General features: G+C 38.1%; 2 protein-coding genes across 7 annotated transcripts in view; both read left to right on the top strand.

Moving 5' to 3' along the window:
- Sytl5 (synaptotagmin like 5) overlaps window positions 1–22,479 on the top strand; it is a 356,529-nt gene that overhangs the window by 148,856 nt on the left and 185,194 nt on the right. The window lies entirely within an intron of this gene.
- On the top strand, window positions 20,246–20,602 carry LOC129671000 (huntingtin-interacting protein M). The gene has a single exon (XM_055599631.1). The coding sequence runs from the start codon at window positions 20,246–20,248 to the stop codon at window positions 20,600–20,602; it is 357 nt and encodes a 118-aa protein (XP_055455606.1).

Raw genomic sequence — 22,479 nt, 5'->3', positions numbered from 1 at the left:
TGAAGAATGAGATGGCTGGTTTGAGAAGTCTCAGGAATGGTTGCTCTTGAAGGTCAAGAAAAGAATTCTTTAATTAACTCTGTATTGGATGCTTTAGCTATCTTTATGGGAAATTGCTGTTGCTGATTAGATGTCATTAATTACCTATCCAATGGTTTGGAAATGTTGTTTGTATTATTAGTAAAAGTATCCCCCAAATGCCTATTTCTTTTAACTTTGGTATGGAGAGTATTTTTGCTTTGTTTTTTTTTTTTATGTTTTGTTTTGTTTGTTTGTTTTTTTGGTCACACTATCTGGGCAAGTGTATTAAGGAGGAAGTTGTTCTTTGACAAGTTGAGTTTTCTTAAAATGGTCTATTCAAGTGTAGTGATGGCACCTCTTAAATGAAAGCATATCTATCTTAGGTCTTACTGTTTTTTTTGCCACTGTGAGAATTGTGGGATACTTTTTCTCCATAATGCAATACATTGCTGGCTATTTCTTATTGCTTAAGGAATTAAGTTTAATTTCAGCTTCTCTGCAAGTCAAATCTTTTCCATATGACTTATTTTATGAAAACTGCTTTGGAAATTACATGAGAAAGTATTTTCCAGACTACCAAGTTATTTATCATAGAAGAGCTTTGTAAGTGTGCTAAGTCTCGAGGGTTGTTTCATTTGCAATGGAATAAATACTCTAGATTTTCCATGAAATACTGAGAATATGGGGATGTGCAACTCCAAGATTAAGTATGATATGTCAGTTATCTTTCTCCACAATAATGTGGTGTAATAAACTGATAAACCTTGATAAATTAAGAGAAAGCAATTAGAATTCTTTCATCTTAATTTTGTCAGGGTGCTCTGCCACTAGTTTGCTAGAAAACGTTTTGAATTATTTTTCAAGCAATCATGTAAAATCTCTGGAAATAATCCCACAGACACAACAAATGGAAATTTTTTTTCCAAGACAAACAACTCTTACTTCCAGCTGCTCTAACAGCAATCCTCCTGCTTCATCTTCTTAAGTATAAAGATAAAAGATATCAACTTCCGTACCTAGCAGTAGTGTTTATTCAAGAAAATGTATGAACACTTCCTGAAAGTAACTAGAATACATAGTATCTGAATTGATACCCTAGGTTTCTCCTTTACCACTATCCCCTAATTTAGTAAAATAGACTTATAACAAAGAACACATTAATCCATTTCTCTCCAGCTCCCAAGCAAGGGCTATTTTTAGATAAAGTTCAAGATAGCATTATTATTTTCATCCTGTTGCTAGGAGCTAACTTTTGAGCAAATGTGGCCCAGATATGGGGCTTGATTCTAATTCTCATTCCTCATTCATGGAATAAAACCTGTACCCTTGCTGTGACATCATGGGGACCTGATCATTTCTTATGTGTGGATTATAATCCATGTGTGACCCTTTCTGAGAGAGGCAAACTAAGAGGGACCAATGTTATTTTCTCCTATTAATGCTTTAGTCCCCATGACAGGATGTCACTTTGAGAACACTGTTCCTTTGTTCTCAGCTCCAGCACAAGAGTCAAGGTTTAGAGAATTTTCCATGGCAGAGACGCACACCATAAAACAGAGCACCCTAAATTTTTCCCAAAAGGTTCACTTGCCAAAAAGTATAGAAATTTAAGCCTAATGGTATTCTCAGAACCATTGATATTGCAGTAAAAATAAATTTGGAGAAATATTAATAGATTAATTGGAAATACAGATATAAGTCTACATTAGCTAATTTGAGAGAAGAAAGCTAGGAAACAGATAGATGAAGGGTATGCTCCTTGAGACACAGTAAATCTTCAACACTGACCTAGAGAAATAACAGTTCACGGAAGCCTCCATAGATAAGATGTAAGTCTCTTTATTTCCTCCTGGAAATTGTTAAACACATTAGAAAGGTAGACATAGAACTCAGTGGAAGAGCACTTACTTGAGCCAGTTTGCTAGAAAATGAAAGATGGATTAGTCATAGTTCTTTTGAAAAGAATCATTAGGATGCATAAGGCATAATGCATAATCCTTTTATGATTGAATTATACATATACCTGCACATATGTGAATACATACATATATAAATGAGAGGGTACTTACTAAAAAATCTGGTTCATACAAATAGAGCCTGAGAGGTACTATGGCATATAGTTTGCAAGCTGGAGGAGACCCTGGGATATTGGGAGTTTGGTTTATCTTAGTCCTAAAGCCTCAAAGCCAGAAAAACTGATATTGTAACTCTGAAGCAAAAGACCTGGGAGTTTACATTCATGAGGAGTTACTGGCACAAAATTTAGGGTCCTGAGGCTAGAAAAACTCCCTTTTATAATCTCCAAGGATGTGAAAAAGAGGGAATCTTTGTTATGGTGAGTTGGTAAATCCTGATTGGACATGTTGACTGTTGGACCTTGGTGTTTTGTCTGTGGAATGAGTCAGTGGCCAAATAAGGGAGTAGACCTTGGGGAATAGCTTTAGTAATGTAACATTTTTTAGCAAGGGAGAGAAAAAGAGGTAAAAGGACAAAACCTGTGTGCAATGTTTGCCATGCTCAGGCCTGTTAGAGCCCGTTTACCTATAATCCCAAGTATTCTGGAAGCTGATGCAGAAGGATCATAAGTTCAAAGCCTGTTGGGGCTACAGAGTAAGTTTGTCTGGACACCTCAGTGAGGATAGGTCCTGCAGTAAAAGTGAAAGAGTAGAAAAGTTGGGAGTAGAGTTCAGTGTTTTAGCATTGGTTTAGCATGTGTGAAGTCCGTGGGTTCCAACTCTGGCACCATGGAAGAAAGGAAAGAAAGAAGAAGAAAAAAAAATGAGAGGAAAGCCAAAGCAAAAGCGAAAGAAAAGATGGAAGTTAGAGAACTACATTTTACGCAGGGGCATGTGGACCTTTGGTGTGAAAATGCATTTCACCTTCTTAGCCTAACTTAATTGGCTGCATTCTATCACCATTGTTTTAGCCACCTTCTGTAACTGTCAGCCTTCAAATGCTGTTAGTCTAATTATTGTCTGTTGCTGTTGCCTTAACTACCTCCTATTTCTGTTGGTCCAACCACCTGTTATTGTTGCTCTAACTTCCTTTCTGACTCTGTTACCCAAAGCCCTTCTTTTACTGTTATTTTAACGGCCTTCTATTTCTGTTGATCTACCACTTTCTTTTAATTATTGGTCTGCCCACTTTCTGTTAACAGCTGTTCTAATTGCAGTCTGTTACCGGTACTTTAAGTACCTCCTCATCCCATTGGTCCAATTACCTCCTGCTGTTAGTGGAATGGCCTTCTATCACTGCTGGTTGATGTAACCACATTCTATTACTATTGGTTCATCCCTGCATTTGGTTAAAGAATGTTCTATGTGGCCCCAAACACAAGATAGCTATTTCAGATGAAAATGCTAACCAAATTAATTGTCATGGGTTTACCATGTAGCTTTTCTTACCTTTAGGCCAGGAGGCACTGCTAATTGTACTATGTCATTAGTTTACCCTTAAATTTTGTGGTCAGTTTAGGGCCCTATACTGTTCATATAGTTTACATATCACCAAACAAGGACAAGCAGTTTGGGGATGGCTTGTTTAAATACTAGCATTTAAATGTTTTAAGTTTCCTCTTTGAGACTATGTACTTTGCCAATTTCCCTACTCTTTGCCTATGCTAATATTTGCCCCTTTAGTAGGAGGAACCTTCGTTTCTGATGACTCCTTGGTTTTTAGGGGAATCATTCCTGTCCCACTTAGATTCATATTGTTGTATAGATTTTATGCTATTTAATGGATTCTCTTTGTATCCTGTTGATATTCTTTTGCAATATATACATTTAGGGTTCTTTTTGTTACATAGCAACACAAACATACCAAGTCTTACAAGCCTCCTGTTTCTTTGGAGCTTTCATGTAACAGTGTGTATATTTGGACAGAAAGACTATTTTTTGGGGGGGGGTAAGAAAAATATAATTGTACTATTGTAATGGAAGGACATTTTTTAATGTTAAACTTTTGTTTTATAATCAAGTCGAGTTTCTTACCTGAACTACATGATACTGGTTTGTCTTACACACTTTCTCAAGTACATGTACCGACAAAAATAAATAAATAAATGATAAGGAACACAGATAGTAAAGTTCCAGGATTTGGGAGAACTAACAGGATGGTGATTTTGAATGTTTCATAAGTTCTGATTCAGGCATTGCAGGTATAGATACTGTAAAACTGGATAATCTTTTTTCCTCAACCCTGTGCCTACTAGGGTCCCTTTGAATAAAACCTACAGAAGCTGTCTTAATGCCCCAAATCCTACTTCAGATCCTATCTGGTTTTGTAGTGTTTACAATTATTCCACTCAGGTTATAAGTTATTGTTGGGTGCTTAAGACCATAAAGATGACTAAGAATGGATCCTCCCCTTTCCTGTTAAGTTTAGTTGAAACTGCTTAGTGCTAACTATTAGGGATTTAAGTAGAACCCACCAACTCATCTTGGGTTTTTTCTTTATCAGTTGTTCCATCTTCTGGGATCAACCATGTGGCTTTGCCTTGGAAACACTGCAGATATTCTTTTCTCCAAGGAGTCTCTTATTTGCATACTGTATACTGATAAGGCTCTTACCTCTGTGGTTACTATGACCTCTCTGATTAAGAATACAGGTGACTTACTGGAATTGTAAGTAGATGCTCTCATCTCTTGGGATCTGGCTGACAATGGACAGCAAAGGTCAAAGTTTTGGTTGCCTTCTTAATCCTTATATCCTCTTTCACTTTAGCCTCAAAGTTCTGGTCACTCAGGACAATTTAATCAGTCTTGAAGAAGGAACAATAGCATGCTTTAGTTTTATCTTTTGTCTAATATTTATGTAATGCCCAAATATATAGCGCCTTTAACACTTAAGGATATGCACATATATGGTGTGGATTATTGTGTACATTGTACACATTAGTGATTAACTCTGAACTACCAATAATGCATTAGTGACATATTAAGGAAATAGATAAAAGCACTTGGAATCTTTTAATCAAGAGCAAGTCCAGATATGAACTCTTTATGTTCATATCTTTATATTCATGCTTCGTGTATACTCCATCCCCTTGGCTTTCTGTTGCATGTGCCTGAATCTATGCCTGGCTATGCCCATCTTGTGAATCTGCTTTTTTTCTGTGTTTGTGCTTGTTCCTATGTATGTATTTCTGTTTCTCTGTGGGTCTCTGTGGGTTGTATGAGCTGTCTCTATCAAAGGGCTTCACTCTGTGTTCATTGAACAGCAAAGAAAACCTTACATGGTGAGGTCCTCCTCCCCTTCCATCTTACCCTAGCTTATTAGGTCTCACCAGGACTGGCTTCAATGTCCTCCTCTGTGGTCTAACTAAGCTGTTCACCTCTCTAAGTGGACTTAGAGAGGGGCAAGGAGGAGATGAGGGAGGGAGGGGGTTACAGCTGGGATACAAAGTAAGTAAACTATAATTAATATAAAAAATTAAAATTTAATAAAATAAATAAATAAGTGAATAAACAACAAAAAAAGAAAGCCTCATATAGGGAAAGAATGGGATACTTTACATACATTTTTAAGAATTTTATGACTGATAAAGTCACAGGCTCTGGCTGATCCCAACAGATCCGGATAAGAAATATCATTATTTATCAAACAATATTCATGATTGCTTTCAGCCTCTAGGGTAGATTTTAGGAAGTTGCTTTCAACTTCTGCTCCTGCTGCTTCCATTAAATGATACACATGCCTTTCTCTGGGTCAGGGACACAGAAAAGTAAGTACATAATTTAGGATTGTATTGTAAAAGTTGATTGCAAGGCAAATCCAAGGCGAGTAAGGTTGGTTGTTGCATTGCTCTCTTAAAGGCAGGTTAAACAAAGAGACTGAGCCTGGGTCTCTTGAATCACATTTGCAGAAGCTTTCATTTGTTGATTTTTAGGAGTTGCATAGGTAGGCTGTTTGCTTTCACAATTTGGAAGCTTAACTTGATGGGGTCTTGCCCTGAGAGCAACTCTCATTTTATTCAATTGTTCATCAGCCTCCCTTCCACCTTCTTATCTATTTCAGCACAATCATTGTCTCCAACACTAACATTCTTGGTGCTTTTATATTTCTCTTCAAATTACATTTTTGTATTTCTTTTTGTCCCATTTGCTGTTTTTTCCCTTTATAGACCTGAATAATAGTGATCACCAATAATAGCACAATAGAATCACTATTAAGCTGTCTTGACATCTCTGAAAAAGAAATTGGTCTATTACTTTTAAATTTCAACATCAGGCAAATTTTTATAACAAAGGCAAAAGTATCCATATTCACAAGAATGGTCTGTATTCCAGGTGCTAATATTACTTCCCTCTGAAATTTGTTGAGCCAGGCCTCCATAGTCTTATTGGTTCTTTGCATTGTCTTTTAGGATCTTACTAATATGGACTATTAGGCCCTGCTTATAGCATTCAAGTACCTTTCAAGTTTAAGGGCCAAAACCTTTCACATTCCTCAAAAAAAAACAAACTAAACCAAAATAAAAAAACATGGTTCATATCCATGAGAGCAATAACCCAATTCCTGATAGCAACCTGAATATTAGTCACTCTTCTCTTGCTGTGATAAATCACCATAGCCAAAGCAACTTATAGAAGGAAGGGTTTATTTGGAGACACAGTTCCAGAAGGAGAAGGTCCATCAGCATCATGGTGTGGAGAGTGACAGCAGGCTGGAGACATGGCTCTGGAACAGTAGATGAGAGTTCACATCCTGATCTGCAAACAGGATGCAAAGAATTCACTGGGATGGGCAGGAGGCTTTTTGAAGCCTCAAAGCCGTTCTCTATAAAGCACCTCTTAGAACTAGGCCACAACTTTTAATCCCTCTCAGTTTCAACAGCTGGTATTGAGTATTTAAACATGTGCGCCATGGTCATTCACCGAACACAGCATCTTTATCTTTTCCTGATTTTAGTGGGCGTGCTTTTTAGTGGGCATGCTTTCTGCCTATTTAGAATGATGTTGGTTATAGGCTTCCTGCATATCGCTATTATGTTGGGATATAACCCCTATATCCCTAGTTTCTTCAGAACTTGTACCATGAAAGGATATTGTATTTCGTAAAAGGCCTTTTCTAAGTGAATTGAGATGATATTATAGTTTTTGTCTTTCAGTCTGTTTTTGGGTTGAATTAGATTCATTAATTTATGTATATTGAACTAACTATGCCTTATTCCTAGAATGAAGCTAATGTGATGATCATAGCAGATAATCTTTTGATATGTTTGAATTATCTCGCAAGTCTTTTATTGAGAATTTTGTATATAGAATATAAGGGTTATTGGCCAATAATTTTTATTTTCTTGAGTCTTTGGGTGATTTTTACATAAGGGTATTAGTGGCATCATATAAAGAATTAGAAACTGTTCCTTCAGTTTCTATTTTGTGGAATAATGAGTAATATTGGCATTAAGTTATTTGAAGTTCTGTGCTGAATCCATCTGGCACTGAGCCTTTTGGACGAGGGGTGGTAAGGAGATTTTTAATTAGGGCTTCTATTGAACTAGGATTATGGGCATGTATAAATTGATTATTTAATCTTGATTTAACTTTTGTAAGTCTAATATATCAAGAAATTCATCCCTTTCTTTTGAATGTTTTCAGTTTGGTGTAGTAAACATTTTTAAAGTATGTCTTGTAATTTTCTGAATTTTCTTGTGACTGTTGTAATGGCTCTCTTTTTATCTCTTATTTTATTAATTTTCATCTTCTGTTTTTTGGTTAATTTGGTTGAGTTTTTGTCAGTCTTGATTTTTTTCTCAGAGAACACATTTCTTTGTTTCATTGATTCTTTTGTTTTGTTTTCTTCTTTCAATTTCACTGATTTCAGTCCCAAGTTTTATTTTTCTTCCCATGTAGATCTTCCAAATGAATGGTTAAGTTATTAATACGAGAACTCTTTAGTTCTTTTTTCTTAATGTAGGCACTAAATGTTATGAAATTGCCTCTTAGGACTGTGTTCCATAGGTTTGGGTATGCTATGTTTTCATTTTTATTCAGTTCTAAAAAGTTTTTATTTTTTTTCTGGATTTTTATCGCTATCCACATTCTACAGAGTAGTGAGTTGTTTAGCTTCCATGAGGTTGTATACTTTCTGCCATTTATGTTGCTGTTGATATCCAGCTTTAATCCATGGTGGTCAGATAGGAGCCTGGATTTTAATTTTCCTGTATCAGCTGAGACCTTCTTTCTGTCTTAATACATGGTAAATTTTGGAGAAAGCTCCATGGGGTGTTTAATAGAAAATGTAATCTTTCCTATTTGGGTAGAATATTCAGTAGATGTCTGTTAGGTCCATTTGATTTTTGATGTTATTTAATTCAGTGTTTCTTGGTCTAGTTTTTGTCTGATGATCTGTCTATTGGCAAGAATGTATACTGAAGTCATCCTCTATCACTATATGAGGGTCAGTATGTAATTTTAGCTGTAGTACTGTTTATTTTTGAATTTGGGTGCCCTTTTGTGCAGAAATGTTTGGAATTACAATATCCTCATTGCAGATTTTTTCCCCTTAAGTCTGTAATGTCCTTTTCAATATCTTTTGATTAGTTTTATTTTGAAGGGTGTTTTGTCTAACATTGAAATAGCTAAATATCTTAGCTACTATTAATATTGCCGTGAGGAAACACCATTACCAAAATCAGGGTGGGGAAAAAAGAGCTTATTTGGTTTAGGATCCCATACTGTTCATCGTTGGAGGAAGTCAGGGCAGGAACTCAAGAGGGCAGGAATCTGGTGGCAGGAACTGATACAGAATCCATGGAGGAGTGCTACTTACTGGATTACTCCCTATGGCTTGGTCAATCTGCTTTCTTATAGGACAAGGACTAACAGCCCAGGGGTGACCCTACCCACAGTGGACTGGGTCTTCCTTTATCAATAACTAATGAAGAAAATGTCCTACAGGCTTATCTGCTTACCACCAGATGTTCTGGAAACATTTTCTCAAAAGAAGTTTCCTCCTTTCAGATGACTATAGCCTTTGTCAAGTTGACATAAAAATAACCAGCATACTATACCTGCTTTATCCTTTGTTCATTTGCTTAGAATACTTTTCCCAGCCTTTTATCCAAAGGTGATATATGTCTCTAATGGTAAGGTGTGTTTCTTGGAGACAGCAGAAAGAGAAATAGCATTTTCTAAAACTATCTGTTATCTGTATTTTTCCATTGAAGGATTAAAATTATTAATATTGAGAATTGTTGTTGAGCAGTGATTATTAATTTATATTATTTTGTTGTGATGGTGGGTTTTTCCTCTTTTGATGTACTATTCTGGGACTATTTATTCCTTGTATTCCTTTGGGTGTAGTTAACCTTTTTTTTAATTTTGAAGTTCTCCTCCTAGTGTCTTCTGCAGAGCTGGATTGGTGGACAAGAGTTGTTTAAACTGTTTTTTATCATGAAAAAAAATGTTTTTTCTCTGTCAGTTGTGGTTGATAGCTTTGCAGTGAATAATAATCTGAGCTGCCATCTGTAGCCTCTCAAAGCTTGTAGAACATCCATCTGGTTTTCAGAGGCTCTATGGAAAATTCAGGTAGTAGTCTAATGGTTTTACCTTTTTATATTAGTTGATATTTTCTTCTTACAACTTTTAATAACTGTTCTTTGTAGGTACATTTAGTATTTACACTATTATGTGTCATGGGATTTCTCTTCTGGTCTTCTGTATTTAGTGTTCTGTAATCCTTTTCCACCATGATAGCCATCTTTCTTTAGATCATAGACGTTTTCTTTTCTGATTTTCTTAGGACTATTTTCTGTGCTTTTGAACTGGATTTTTTTCTTCCTTTCTCTATATTTATATTTGTAGGTTGGTCATTTCATAGTGTCTCAAATTTTTAGGATGTTTTTATGCTTGGATATTTTTAGATTTAACTTTTCTCTGGCTGATTATCCATTTCTTCTACCTTGTCTTCAAGACTTAAAATTCTCTTTTCCATGTATTTTTTATTAATTAACTCAATTTACATCTCAGTCATAGGCTCTTCCTTCTTCTCCTCCCAGTCCCACCCTCATTCCTGTATCCCTTTTCCCTGTTCCTCAGAATAAGGAGCCCCCCTACCCAGATACCCCAGATCATCTATTCACATGAGGACTGAGTTCATCTTCCTCCCCTGTGTTCTCCTAGGAAAGTCCCATCAGGGAGAAGTGATCATAAAGTAGGCAACATAGTCTGTGTCAGTCAGAGGTGTCCCCCACTCCCATAACTAGTAGGCCAACATGAAGCCTAAGATGTTCATTGGACTTATCTTTTGGGGGATTCTGTGCATTGTAGTATGTCTATCCTGTACTATATGACTAAAATCATCTTATAAGTGAGTATATACCATGTGTGTCTTTCTGGGTCTGTGTTACCTTACTCAGGATGATATTTTCTAGTTCCATTCATTTGCCTGCAAATTTCACAATTTCTTTGTTTTCAATGTCCAAGTAGCATTCCATTGTTTAAGTGTACCAGTTTATCCATCCATCCTTCAGTTGAGGGACATCTAATATGAATAAAGCTGCTATGAACATGGTTGAGAAAATATCCTTGATGTATGGTCATCTGTTAGTTATTTACTCATTTTTAATTAACATACAAAGCAATAGTTTTAATTATGGTATTTTCATTTATAATTTGTTTTTATTGACCTTTTTCCCTATCTCTCTACTCTTAAACCCTTCCACACCCTTTCTACTTTCATGTCATATGTATTCCCTCCTACTCTATTTTCTCAAAAACTTTTTCATCTCATAGTCTCCTTTCCATTCACATGATTTATGCCCATGCTCATACTCACATAAATATACATTTTTAACAATTAAAGTGTAGGATATACATATGAGTGAGAACATGCAACATTTCTCTTCCAGGGTCTGGCTTACCTCACTTAGTATATTTTCCATTTCTATCCATTATCCTATGATTTTGTTTTTATTTGTGGTTCAACAAACTTATTATCTCTATGTGTGCCACATTTCCATTATCAATTAATCAGTCTATTGACATCTAGGCTGGTTCCATTTCCTAGCTATTATGATTAGAGGACAGATGGTCCTTTTGCTGTTGCCATGGGCACTGCTCTCTGTTCAGTGTACAAATGGGACTTATTTCCTTTAAAAGAAATAAAACAAGAAACCAAATGGGTATGATGATGGGGAAGAAAATCTCTGGAACATCCCCAAAGCCATCTTTTGTTTTTTGTGTGCTCCCCAATGAAATAATTCTTGAATGTGGTCCTTTGACAAATGGTGACTGTTTACTGTCCCCATTAGTATGGATTTGGAACTGCTGGCTATGCCTGAGGGCATTGCCTATTTGTTGGTATATATTTGCCTAAGTTTCTTAGTGTTCCCCCAACCCCATTACAGCATGATTTTAAATATTAACTCCTAATTATATCCTATGACCTTTATAATAGAGGAACATACTATATAATGTCAGCTATGCGAGTTCCTAGCTTTAGAGGGCCCACTTACACTGAAAAATATACTTCCATCCTCTACTAAGAAAGCTTTTTAAATTTTTGTTTAATTTACGTTCATGCCATGTAAGATTGAATTGTATCTTGCTCTTCTTTATAATCTTTATGTCTATTTGACAGTAGTTAAGGGAACATGTGACTTGCCAAGTGACTATGAAAAAAAAAAAATCAATGATCCCTGGATTCCAAGTTTGCAAATAGTGAGGCTTATAGTGAAGAACTTGGTGACTAACACAAATTCAAAAAAATAAAATAAAGAGCATTTAGCCAGATGAGTACTAACTCTGTAAGCCTCAGGTGCCCATGAACTAACTGAAGCACAATAACATACTTATGTTTGCAGTCTACAGAGACTAGTCATACTGAAGTGGCTGTCCTAGTGTGTTTTTCTATTGCTATGATTAAAGCACTCTACTTGGGGAAGAAAGAGAGCTGTTGGTTACTGGCATGGTATGCATGTCCTTCTGCATCCATAGAGTTATTGTGCTATGATTCTTGTTGTAGTTCATAGCCATCTTAGCCAGCCTAGGACTATTGGTTGCTTTTTTCCCTTTAGGTGCTTTCACAGCACCTAATAGTACAATAAAAGCTAGTTCTCAAGGAGGAGGCATTCAGGTCAGTTCCAGATCAGAGACCTCTGGGCCCCATGCCTGAAATGAATGGTGTCTTAAGAAACAGAGACTTACTTTCAATTTCTGGGGGCAATCCAAGGGCAACAGTCATAGGTGTAGGTTTGGGAAGTCTATTTGAGAACACTGACCAACAATGCCAAAAGGGCTTCTCATGTCTGGTGTTCAGTTTTTGTTGGATGGTTTTTTGCCTCTTATAGGGAACATTATCAACCAAGATAAGAAAATTTTCTTTAAAAAATATATATGCATATTTTGCAAGTCTCACATATATTATAGGTTTTTATTTAAATAGTCAATAATTTGATTCTTTTGGATTTTCCAGATACCTGCTATTTGATATCCTCCTCTTCCTTTCTGTATTTATTTATTTATTTATTTATTTATTTATCTATTTATTTATTCATTTATTTATTTATTTATTTATTTATTTTTTGTTTTGTGTTTGTTTGTTTGGTTTTTTTATTAATTACACTTTATTCATTTTGTATCCCCCCATAAGCCCCTCCCTCCTCCCCTGCTGATCCCACCCTCCCTCCCCTTTGTGCATGCATGCCACTCCCCAAGTCCACTGATAGGGGAGGTTCTCCTCTTCTTTCTGATCTTAGTCTATCAGTTCTCATCAAAAGTGGCTGCATTGTCCTCTACTGTGGCATGGTAAGGCTGCTCCCCCCTCAGGGGGAGGTGATCAAAGAGCAGGCCAATCAGATTATGTCAGAGGCAGTCCCTCTTCCCATTACTATGTAACCCACTTGGACACTGAACTGCCATGGGCTACACCTGTGCAGGGGTTCCAGGTGATGTGATCTCCACGAATAGTCCTTGGTTGGAATATGATTTTCTGGGAAGTTCCCTGTGTTCAAATTATCTTGTTCTGTTGCTCTGCTTGTGGAGTTCCTGTCCCCTCCAGCTCTTACTATTTCCCACTTCTTACATAAAATTCCATTCACTCTGCCCATCAGTTGGCCATCAGGCTCAGCATCTGCTTTGACAGTCTATACTGCAGAGGCTTTCAGAGGCCTTCTGTGGCAGGTTTCAAGGTTGTTTCCTGTTTTCTTCTGGCTTTCAGAGGCCCTCTGTAGCAGGTTCCGAGGTTGTTTCCTATTTTCTTTTTCTTCTGATGTCCATCCTCTTTGCCTTTCAGGATGGGAATTGAACATTTTAGTTAGGGTCCTCTCTTTTGCTTAGTTTGTTTAGATGTACAGATTTTAGTGGGTTTATTCTATGTTGTATGTTTATATGAGTGAGTATGTACCATGCGTGTCTTTTTGCTTCTGGGACAACTCACTCAGGATGATCCTTTCCAGGTCCCACCATTTACCTGCAAATTTCATGATTTCCTTATTTTTCATTGCTGAGTAATACTCCATTGTATAGATGTACCACAGTTTCTGCATCCATTCTTCAGTTGAGGGGCATCTGGGCTGTTTCCAGCTTCTGGCTATTACAAATAAATCTGCTACAAACATGGTTGAGCAAATGTCCTTTTTGTGTACTTGCGCCTCTTTGAGACATGATTTCTCTGTGTAATCCTGGCTGACCTGGCTTGGTTTTGTAGACCAGGCTGGCCTCGAACTCACAGAGATCCACCTGCCTCTGCCTCCCTGAGTGCTGGGATTACAGGTGTGTGCCAACACCCCCAGCTGTTGTTAATACTTTAAAAGTTGTGAGTCTTTGTGTTAACTGTTACCCACTGCAAACAGAAGCTTTTCATACTGAAACTGAAAGCAGCATGTATATTTAGAAGTCATTTGATGCCAAGTCGATTTAGCAGTAGGTTTCCTCTTAGGGCCTATTACTTCCCCAGCCATAAGCATTTGGTCAGAGTTTCAGTTCCAGGTAGGAATATCATCTTGTGAAGACACCTTAAATCAAGTCACCTTTCTGTATTTATTGTGCTTCCCCTCCTTCTTTAAAGCCACCCTCCTTTTTCCATGCCCTGATCAGATTGTGTGTAGCCTGCTATTCCTCTTTCTATTGTTCCCCTTCACCCTACTCTAGCAGTGATTCCCTTTTACTTTTCTAGTTTTTTTACTTACTCCAAGATAGGTAGTCACATCTAAAGATTTGGCGCTAGGCACCTCCAGTGACAATGATCATAGGATATTTGTCTTTTGGGGTTTGGGTTACTTCACTCAATGTGATCTTGTCTAGTTTTATCCATTTACTTGCAAAGTTTACCATTTAATTTTTTTTACAACTCAGTAGTTTTCTATAGTGTATTATTTCACATTTTCATTATCCATTTAACTGTTGAAGGACATTTAGATTGTTTCCATTCCCTACCTATTGTGAATAGTGCAGCAATGGACATGGCTGAACATGTATCTGTGGAGTAGGCATATATCAAGGAGATACATAGCTGAGATTTATTTTTAGCACTTTGAGAATTCTCTGCACTGATTTCCAGAGTGGCTGTACCAGTTTGCAATCCCACTAACAGTGAATAAGGATTCCCTGTTCCATACACCCCTCCAGCATTTGTTGTCAGCTACTTTGTAAAATTTGAAATTTTAACTGGGGTAAGATGAAAGCTCAAAGTTGTTTTGATTTGTATTTTCTTAATTTCTAAGGAGGATGAATATTTTGAGATATTTCTTAGCCATTTGTTTATTCTTTGGAGATTCTCTGTTCAGGTCCCAGGTCCATTTTTGATTAAGTCATGTTTTTAAATTCTTTGTTTTATGAGTTCTATATATATTCTGGATATTAATCCTCTTTCAGATGTATAGATAACAAAGATTCTGTGGACATTCTTGTCATATGGCTCATTATTTCTTTAGCTGTGCAGAAGTGTTTTAGTTTTATGAAGTCCCACTCATCAATTATTGGCCTTAATTCTTGGGCAAATGGAGTTCTATTGAGAAACTCCATTCATCTATCTCTATCATGTTGTACACTGACTATGTTTTCTTCTAACATTTTCATCATTTCAGGTTTCACATTTAGGTCTTTGATCCATTTGGATAGTCTTTGTGAAAGATGATAGATATGAATATAATTTCAGCCTTCTGCATTTAGACATCCAGTTATCCCAGAAGTATTGTTGACGATACTTATTGGGATTGCATTCAATCTGTAAATAGTTTTTGGTAAAATGATCATTTTCACAATATTATTTCATCAATACATGAGGATGGGATGTATTTCCATTTTTTAGTACCTTTCCCTCTCTCTTTCTTAAGAAGTTTAATGTTTTAATTGTAGATATCCTTCACTTCCTTGACTAGGTTTATTCGTAGTTATTTTATTTTAAGCTATTGTGAATGGAAGTATATCCCTAATTCCCTTCTCTGTATGCTTGCTATTGGAGTATAGAAAAGCTATTTGTGTATGTTGATTCTGTATTGTCACACTGCTGAATTTGTTTATTTTTTCTAGAAGTTTTCTGGTAGAAGTTTTGGGATTGTTAATATATAGTAGTATCATGTCATCTACAAATAAGGTTACTTTGATAAACCTCTTGCCTTATTTATCTACCCAGTACTTAGAGCACAATGGGAGTGCTGCTAGTAGATATCCCTGTCTCATTCCTGACTTCAATGAGATTGCTTCAAACTTTTTTTCCATTTAGGATGATGTTAGCTGTCGGTTTTTATACCTTTCTCATATACTCCATGACCAACATCTCAGAGCTTGTATCTCCAAAGTGGTCTTCCCCTCATCATTCATCAGTTAAGAAAATGTCCTACAGACTTGCCTACAGGCCAATCTAATGAAGTCAGTTCTTCAACTCAGGCTCCATATTCTCAGATGACTCTAGCTTGTATCTGCTTGACCAAAGTAACAGTGTAGTGGTCATTGACAGAGAAAGGGAGACCAAGAAAAGCCTGTGACACTAGGATAGCTTTGACCAGAGAGCCAGAAAGTGGCTTGGGAAGCAGTCAGGGAAACAAGCAAGACTGTGGTGGAGTGTCCATTGGCAGATAGCCCAATAATGACACTCTAAGAGCTGGTCTTGAGGAAAAGGCACCATGTAGGCTATTCTGGGGCTAATACAGCTGTGGAAGACAGTAGTGTCTACAGAAGATGACAGGGGCACAGGAGAGGGGTTTGGAGCTACTCACATCAAAATCTATAGCTCTTTAGAGCCAAGATAGAAAAAACACGTAGTCATGGGCTCTTCTGAGGCATTTGAGACTAGAGGACCAATATAGGAGAGGAAGCACATGCCAACAGAGAGCCCCTAAATGACCCTGGTCATAGAAGAGGGAGGGCGAGAATGAATGTGAGGTGCTTGGGGTGAGATAAAGGGCTGAAACTCAAGGCAGAGAGAAGGTGGCATCCTAGTGGCAAGAACCCTGGGAAGAGAAAGGGGAACTGGAGAGGATACCAGGGAATAAAATCCAGGCAAAGGGAGTGACCGGAAAAGTACCCCTTAGAAAAAACAGCCTGAAGCCAAACGAGGAAGTAGGCAGAAGAAGACATAGATAGTATAAAGGAATCAGAATGTATAGGGAAGAATAAATTTGCTCCAGGAAGGTAATAGTAGAGGAGAGGGAGGCACCTCAAGCTACAGAGTAGATAAAGAGGGTATTACATTATATTCAAATTAACCTTACCCATCCAAGTCACAGCACCAAATATGTTATTGGAGAATCACTGAAATCCTTTGAAAAAGGAAATCAAAGTTTAGGAACACTGTTCTGAAGAATGAAACAGAGACTAGGGAAAAGGATGGGGAATTTTTAATAAAGTAAAAGTAAATGGATATATTTAGATTATCAATTAGACACATAGTATCACCAACTGAGCACCCAGTAACACTGACTGAGCACCCATAACAACAACTGTGCACATGGTACCACCAAGTAGAAACACAGACATATCAAACAGCCAGTTGCTTTGAGGTTGGATGAAACCTGAATTCTGCCAAGGATCTCATGAGTCTTTGGTGTGGAAACTGTGCTCCACATCCTCTGGGGAACTCAGAAAGGAAGAATTAACCATATTTGTTATTGTTGGATTTGTCTATAGAGTCAGTTTCCAATATATTCTGTGTGGTTTCCATCTTCATGATGGGTGTTTTAGATAGGAGATGGCTAACCAAATTTGTTAATATGGGTTTCTTATACCTTTTGATAGCTTTGGACTTAGGGAAGCACAGATACTGTATTTACTGACTTTATTTCTACCCATTAGCTTTGTGGCTAGTTTAAGGCCCCCAAGTTGCTTTTCTGGTTTACTTTTAGCTAAGCTGGGACAGGCAAGGATTGCTGTGATGATGTGTTAGTGTGTGAATGTTCTAAACTGCCTCTTTCAGAATATCTCTCCTCTCTCAGTTTCCCCTTTGCACACTTCAATTGTTGGTAATTGTTGGTGTACTGTAAGTGTCTTGTCTCTACTGATAAAGGAAAATTTGAGCTGAATTATCTCCTATCATTGTGTGAAAAGAACTTGTGACTGACCAATGGGAATATTTATTTAGTTGGACAGATTTCCAAATAAATATTGAAACCACAGTCTTCCTATCCCACTTCTGCTTACAGTAAAATAATAGAGGTTATATGAAAATATCAGCCTACGCACATTGTAAATGATAAAAATGAAGAGATTTGCTCTCAGAAGTGGTCCTTTGTACATTAAGCCAAGAATACAACTAGACATCTTTGCGGCAATACCCTTGAGGAAATCAAAACAGGAAAGTATTCCATCACACAGTGGCTACTCTGAAGAGACGTGATGTGTGCTTCTCAGTGCGATCAAGATGTAAAGAAGGGATTTTTATTTTTTCTTTTTATTTATTCTTCTCTCATAAATTACATCATGACCACAGTTTCCCTTCCCTTCACTCCTCCCAATTCCCCACTCACCTCCTCTCTCTCCCAGATCCACTGTTCCTCCTTTTCCCTACAAAAAAAGAACAGGCCTCCCAGGGATATCAACTAAACCTGGCATGAAAAGATGCTTTAAGACTAGGTCCATACCTGTCTTATTAAGGCTAGACGCTAGACAAGGCAACCCAGTAGGAAGAAAAGGATGCCAAGAATAGATAAAAGAGTCAGAGATATCTCTACTCCCACTATTAGGAGTCCCACAAAACTCCAAGCTAAACAACAACAACATATATGTAGAAGACCTAGCACAGGCCTATTTAGGCTCCATGATTGCCAGTTCAGTCTCTGTGAGCCCTTATGAGCCCTGCTTAGTTGATTCTGTGGACCACATTCTCCTGGCATCCTCGACCCCTCTGGCTCCTACAATACTTGTTCCCCCTCTTCTGTGGGGCCTTACCTGAGCTCTGCCTAATGTTTGCCTGTGGGTCTCTGCATCTGCTCCCATCAGCTGCTGGAGGAAACCTCTCTCATGATGAATGGAAAAGGCACTGATCTATGAATATAGCAGAATATCAAATAATCAGTTATTTAATTGGTCTTCTTTTTCCCCAGCTGTGTTTGGTTCTACCCTAGGTCTTTGGACCATCCAGCTTCTGGTTCCTGGCCATCCCAGGTAGTGTCTGACATGGGCTTCCTCTTGTGGCCTGGGCCTCAAGTTAGACCAGTCATTGGTTGGCCGTACCCACAAGCTCTGAGCCATTATTGCCACAGCACATCTTTCGGGCAGGACAACTTGTGGGTCAAAGGTTTTGTGGCTGGATTGATTTCCCAGTTTCATCTCTAGATGTCTGATTACAGAAGATGGCCTGTTCAGACTCCATGTCCTGCATTACTAGGAGTTCTCCATAAGGTCATTCTCATACAGGTTCAAGGAAATTTCCACTACACTGGGTTTCCACAATGTCCCTCAAATGTGACCCCACACGTTTCAGTAGGCTCTCATCTACTCTCTCCCTCAGTTCCTTCTTCCCTGACTTGATCCTTCCTGTTCCCATCCCCAGTCCACACACATAATCCATTCTATTTCTTTTTCTCAGAGAGATCCATGCATACTCCCACCCCCTAGAGCCCACCTTGTTAACCTCTCTGGGTCTGTGGATTGTAGTGTGGTTATCATCTACTTTGATTAAGGACCTATGAAAGATTCTAATGTCTAATGAAATGACTTCCCATGGGCTGCACAGAAGATCTGTAAGATTTGGAATATGTTATATCAGCAGAAACAATGGCAAATTAGATTGAAGGGAACCAAGGATGAAATGACAAATGTCTGTGGAATTCTTAAAATTTGTGAAGGAGAAAGGTGGATAAGACTATTCACTTGTAACCTTGTACTCCCACTCAAAAGACACATGACTCAAAGAGAATATCTGGGGGTCCAGAGAGTAGAGCTCTGGCTACAGATATAGCCATGGAATCAATAAGTCAGAGTGAATGGTCTCACATCTACTGAGGTTATTGTTCTGCCCTGATATCTAGTGGAGTTTTAAATAATTGTGTTTTGATATTGGTTGGATTGAAGATTCCTTTCTTTATTACACTTTCTCTCTTTTGGAGTAGTAAAGTTATTAGTTATTAATGAACCAAAACAAAATGAATAAAGCATAAACAAGATATTAATAGAAAGAAAAATTAAAATAAAAAATGTATAACCCATCAGATCCAAGAAAGACAAGTCTTGACTTAAATAGAACAGAAAGTACAGCTACCAACAGTATCTATGTAACTCCTATCAGAAACACACTGAGCATTTCCTCTTCAAAAAATAGATGTTTTTCAAGTTGGATAAAACTCTTGAAGGTAGGGGATGAACACATGTTCAAAGGTGTGTATCCAAATAGCTTACAGAAATGTTAACCAAGCCTATTTAAATAAGTAACTTGAATCAAAATAGGTCTTATTTCTGTTTGAGAACAGTCCAACTCCTAACTGGGAAACATGTTTGACATGTCTATCAGTACCTTGTAGTTAGTGAAAAGTTGTAAAGATAGACAGTTTACAACTAAAACATTATTTCTACAATGTTATTTCAAGTGTAATTGAGAAGAGTTAATTTTCTCTCAAACTCAAGGTAGGGTGGCCAGGTTGCTGTATATTTCTAGGCCAAGGCCTAGTCACAACCCACTAGGCACCAATGACATCTCAAAGCCTAAGATGTCATAAAGGTAGCTCCTGACCAATGAGGAGCAGAAGCCAGGGATGCAATTGACAGGACTGAACACTGAGTGTCTTCAGAGAGCCAGTCCTGCTGGTGAACCAGGCAGAGCTTACTGGAGCCCAAACCATCAAACCATCATGTCAGGGAAGAAGAACCAAGAAAAGTCTTGCAGTGACAACAAGCAGATGGAAGATACCTCTACATCTCGACCTGATGTAGAGGTTCCTGTGAACTATGTGTACCGCCTACTGCAGGAGGAGCAGTATACCCCATGTATAGGTTCCACCACTTCAGATTTCCTACTGGCCACTCTTGATTACCTTACGGACTATATCCTGGAGGTGGTGGGCTCTGAAGCCAATATCAACAGCCAGCAAGACATCCCTCAAGAAGGAGAGAGAAAAGAAGACGATGACCGTGAACCCTCTCAATCATTCAATAACATTCCTTTCTCTCTGTTTGATGAGATGCCTGGACCCAGAAGGAATGGCTAAAGAATGGGGTACAGAACCCTAAGGTGGAAAGCTTCATGAACTCAGCTAGAACCAGATGGTTAATAGCAGAGGAGGCTTCCCCTGGTGTCCATCAATACTAATAAAGTGTTTGAATGAAAGCTAGTTGTTCTGCCTCTTTTCAATTTGTCCTTATGAGTTGGAGGTATACTAAGATACTAAGGAGAAGGTGGAAGATGGAAGTTGTGGTTAGTAGTGGGTGTTTGAATCATGGGGACCACTTCTCAGTGGGGGTAGCTTGAGTAGTGACCCAGGTGGGAGGAACTGGGTGGAGGGGAGGGCAAAAGAAGCCTCAAAGGAGCTCAGAAGTTTACTAGAGCCTCAGTGGCAAGTTGGGTTTTCAATATGGTAAGTTAGGAAACACTGCTCATGGCCAGAAATTTTGCATGGAAGTCGTCTCTCATGTGAGGGAAGAGCTCAGATCAGAAGGAAATAGGTGTCAGAGAAGGATACACACAGTGGGCATGAACTGAATGGGACAGAGCATTCACTTGGCGATAGAGTGTCGGTGAAGCCAGAGGGAAACATACATTTTAGAAGAGGTAAAATGGTTTAGCACCTAGTTTCAGATGTGTCTTTCTAGATAGCCTGTGCTTTAGAGAAATCTAATCATTTGGGGGGAGGAGGTAGAAGACAGTAGAAAATCTAACTTGCCAGATTTTTTCTTCTCCATTTGTCTATTTTATCTCAAATCAATTGAGAATGCTACACTTTCTGAAAATATTAGTTGGTCTTTTATTCCTGGATGAAGGAATCATACTGTTTTCATTTATACTTGACCCATTATTGAATTGCAGAGTTGAAGCTATCAACTGTTTTTTTGAACTTCCATCTCCTCCCAGGCCTATTGACCTGTCAAGTTTTGCCCATAGGTAATCAACAAAGTCCAACTTCCAAAGTCCACCTCACATACTAAACAAAAATGGAGAAATGGTGACTGCTTGATCACACAGCTTCTTTAATCAACCTTGAAAGTATCTGAATCTCCTCAGGACACCCCAAGACCAAGTTCTCAGGGCAAATGAGAATTATTTGCCTCGAAGGAACAGAGGACTGGGAATAAGAAAGACATGAGATAGAGTATGAGAGAGAAGGGGAAGAGAGCTTGGGAGAGGAAAACGGGTATTTGTTACAGAAAGGCAGGGGTAGAAAGGACTGTCTCTGGATAGAGAAGAGACAGCCGTGGTCCATAGGCAAAAGGTACAAGGGGGAAAGCCGTGTTAGGATGAAATGTTTAATTTTGATTGAACATGACTATGGCAGCCAAAGGGGGCTTTTGAATGCTGGGCTCCAATACTTTGATAGCTGAACCTTGGTAGTCAGCCTCAGGAGGAAAAAGTGGCCAAATAAGGGAATAAATATTGGTGTCTAGCTTTAGGAATGTAATGTAATGGTTTTGAACAAGGCAAAGGGTATGGGGGAGAAGGGCAAGGCCTGCCAGAGACATTTATGTCATGCTTGAGCTGTTCAGAGTCCCCTCACACCTAATACGGCTTCTTTCAGATTAAGGCCCTCTGAAGTACTGCCCTGAATTTAACTCAGAGGGCATATTTCTATAAATAAGGCAGAGTTATGGGCCAAAAACCTGATTTTACTCATCGAAAAGCTTTTTAACCCATGAACTTGGTCTAAGTATACTAATGGATTCCTTGTCATTACTCAGCTGCCTGTGGGGGTACATTTCATGTTCAAATTGTTACAGATCTGTCAGTGATCAACAGTTTACAAAAGGATGTACAAAATATCAAAGGCAATGCTAGAATCATAGAAGGTGGAATGGTCTACTAACATGAGATGAACCGTTTTAATTGAGATTTTTATTTGCCGTACTATTGAAACAATTTTCCTCGCAAGACGAT

The sequence above is a fragment of the Psammomys obesus genome, unplaced genomic scaffold (genome assembly GCF_907164565.1).
Source record: "Psammomys obesus unplaced genomic scaffold, mPsaObe1.curated_primary_1811, whole genome shotgun sequence".
In the NCBI taxonomy this organism is placed as follows: domain Eukaryota; kingdom Metazoa; phylum Chordata; class Mammalia; order Rodentia; family Muridae; genus Psammomys; species Psammomys obesus.
Note: the sequence above shows the minus strand (reverse complement) of the source record. Positions and strands in the feature narration are given on the sequence as shown.

What these genes read in the sequence shown, in the direction of transcription:
- LOC129671000 (XM_055599631.1), top strand. Translation starts at nt 20,246, where the DNA reads ATGTCAGGGAAGAAGAACCAAGAAAAGTCTTGCAGTGACAACAAGCAG.